The following is a 2500-nucleotide window of genomic DNA, read 5'->3' as shown; positions in this document are numbered from 1 at the left end:
AAGCAGATGTTAAATGTAAGTCCAGAAATCTACCATTTACCAGTCCAGGCAAACACAGAAGTTAACTGCCCAGAACTCTACTTTTTCTGGACCCAGCCAGAGCAGGTGTTAACTGACCTGTACTTCCTGAAATCCACTTTTTCTGAACCCATCCAAAACAGGTGTTAGCTGACCTATACTTCCAGAAACCTACTTTCTCTGGATCCAGCTAAAACAGATGTTAAATGAACTATACTTTAATAAATAAACTGTTACTGGTTTCATCCATAAATGTTAACTAACCTATACTTCAATGACTCAACTGTTCCTGGATCCAGCCAAAACAGATGGTAATTGACCTATACTTACCGAAATCATCTACAACCGGTTCCAGCCAAAATAGATGTCAACTGACCTATACTTCCATATCTCAACTGTTCCTGGCTCCAGCCAAAACAGATGTTAACTAACCTGTACTTCCAGAAATCCAGCTTTTCTGGGTCCAGAGTAGTGTGATTCCTGGAGTATGTGTTCCCTCGCATGTTTGAAAGCCAAACGTCATATCCTGCATCTGCCAATATGTAGGCTGTTGGGAGGAGAAGACGTAAGGTGTCAAACAACAGCTTCTTTCCATATTTGGTTTTTATATAAGAATACGTATATATATATATATATATATATATATATATATATATATATATATATATATATATTATATATACAGAGAGAGAGAGAGAGAGAGAGAGAGACGAGAGAGAGAGAGAGCACATAATGAACTATGAAACAAATCACTAGAGTATTTCACGAAGTATGTTTGGTAAACATACGCACTGTGTACTTTGTAAATATACACATTTTCTATATCTCTAAATATACATACTGTATATCTTGATAAACAAAAACAATGTATATCTTTTGAAATTCTCTGTGTATATTTTAAATGTAAACAGTTTATATATTTAGAAATATACAAACTGCCCATATTTCTAATATACACACTGTAAATTCTTAAAATATACAAACTATGTATATTTAGTAAATATTCACTGTGTATATTTGCAACGAAACAGAGGTGTATAAATCAATAAATATATACATCTCTCATATTATCAATTATCACTTGTAAAGCTTCAATCACGGTGATAAAAAGTTAGACGTACGTGTGTGTGTGTGTGTGTATGTGTGTGTCTGTGTGTGTGTGTGGGGGGGGGGGGGGGGGGAGGAAGAGGCTCTGGAAACTATTTTTGAGGGGTCTTAGGCCACCCAACCCCCCAAATCACCACTACAATTCTGAGAAATCATAAACTCACTTAAAACCTAATTCACTTAGGACTCGTAGATATAATAAGAAAAAAAAGCTGTTAACCCGTTAGAATCATCTCTTTAGTCCTACTAATTATTTCATCATTTGTCGTAGAGAGTTGTTAAAGCATCATCATCATAATAATAATAATCTCCATTAAGGAGACAGACTTCCACCCTATTTACCTAAAACACTGAGAAGGACTCGTGGAGGCTCCCTTTGTAAACGAAATTATTATGCTAATATGGCTGCCAGCGAATTCACTCTAAGAGCTCTCTAATTGCTGGAGGCTGGAGGCTGGAGAGAGAGAGAGAGAGAGAGAGAGAGAGAGAGAGAGAGAGAGAGAGAGAGAGAGTAGTGGGGGGAGTGGGAGGATGAGGGCAGGAGTGAGGTTATGAGAAGGGTAAAAAGGCCCGTTGAGGAAGTTTGAACTTCATATAATTTGCATCTTGGAATAGCCTGGTAAAAGTACTTTCTCTCTCTCTCTCTCTCTCTCTCTCTCTCTCTCTCTCTCTCTCTCTGCGCATATGGTTGCTCTTGGGAGGGTTAGGTTAAGTTAGAGTGGTAATATATTTCCATGGTAACAAATGTGTGTGTTTACCCTCTCTCTCTCTCTCTCTCTCTCTCTCTCTCTCTCTCTCTCTCTGAACCTTTTTGCTCTTAAACTTAAGCGTATGGAATTCTATTTATATTGTGATAACCGAAAATACCAAAATGTGTCTCTATTCTAATACTTTGCCTCTAAACAAAGAACCAATCTATAACATTATTTTTTTTTTAGTATTAGCCACATAAACCAAACAGTCATTTTATTTTCTTCACATGAAAAAAAAAATTAGAAGCAAAAAAATAATAAGCAAAAACAATTGTAAGCCAAAAATATTTTTGAAATAATTAAAAACAAGATAATACTCACAGCAGAAAAAAAAACAAAAACAAAACAATAATCAGAGATGACCTCAAATTCAGCTCTTACCCAAAGCCTCGTCAGGATAATTCATGATGTAATCGGAAGACGAGCAGAGCAGACAGTGTTCCAGGTAGGCCACGGGGCGACTTTCGGATGTGGGGCCAGCCTTGCCATGGGGTATCCTGTGCATTTCCAGGATATACCCATCCTCAGTGGTCACGTGATGGATCTCAACTGGGTATCCAAAGGCGTCGATGAGTTCTGGCTATGAAATTCAGTGAAATGTTTAGACTAGAAATTCCATGGGA

At 37.3% G+C, this 2500-nt stretch overlaps 1 protein-coding gene across 1 annotated transcript in view; it reads right to left on the bottom strand.

Moving 5' to 3' along the window:
• Positions 1-2500, bottom strand: part of LOC135209358 (uncharacterized) — a 68177-nt gene that overhangs the window by 23740 nt on the left and 41937 nt on the right. The window contains 2 exon segments of the mRNA XM_064242056.1: positions 451-565; positions 2259-2457. Coding sequence (XP_064098126.1) covers positions 451-565; positions 2259-2457 — 314 coding nt within the window.

The sequence above is a fragment of the Macrobrachium nipponense genome, chromosome 37 (assembly GCF_015104395.2).
Source record: "Macrobrachium nipponense isolate FS-2020 chromosome 37, ASM1510439v2, whole genome shotgun sequence".
NCBI lineage: Eukaryota > Metazoa > Arthropoda > Malacostraca > Decapoda > Palaemonidae > Macrobrachium > Macrobrachium nipponense.
This window is presented reverse-complemented; position numbering and strand designations above follow the sequence as displayed.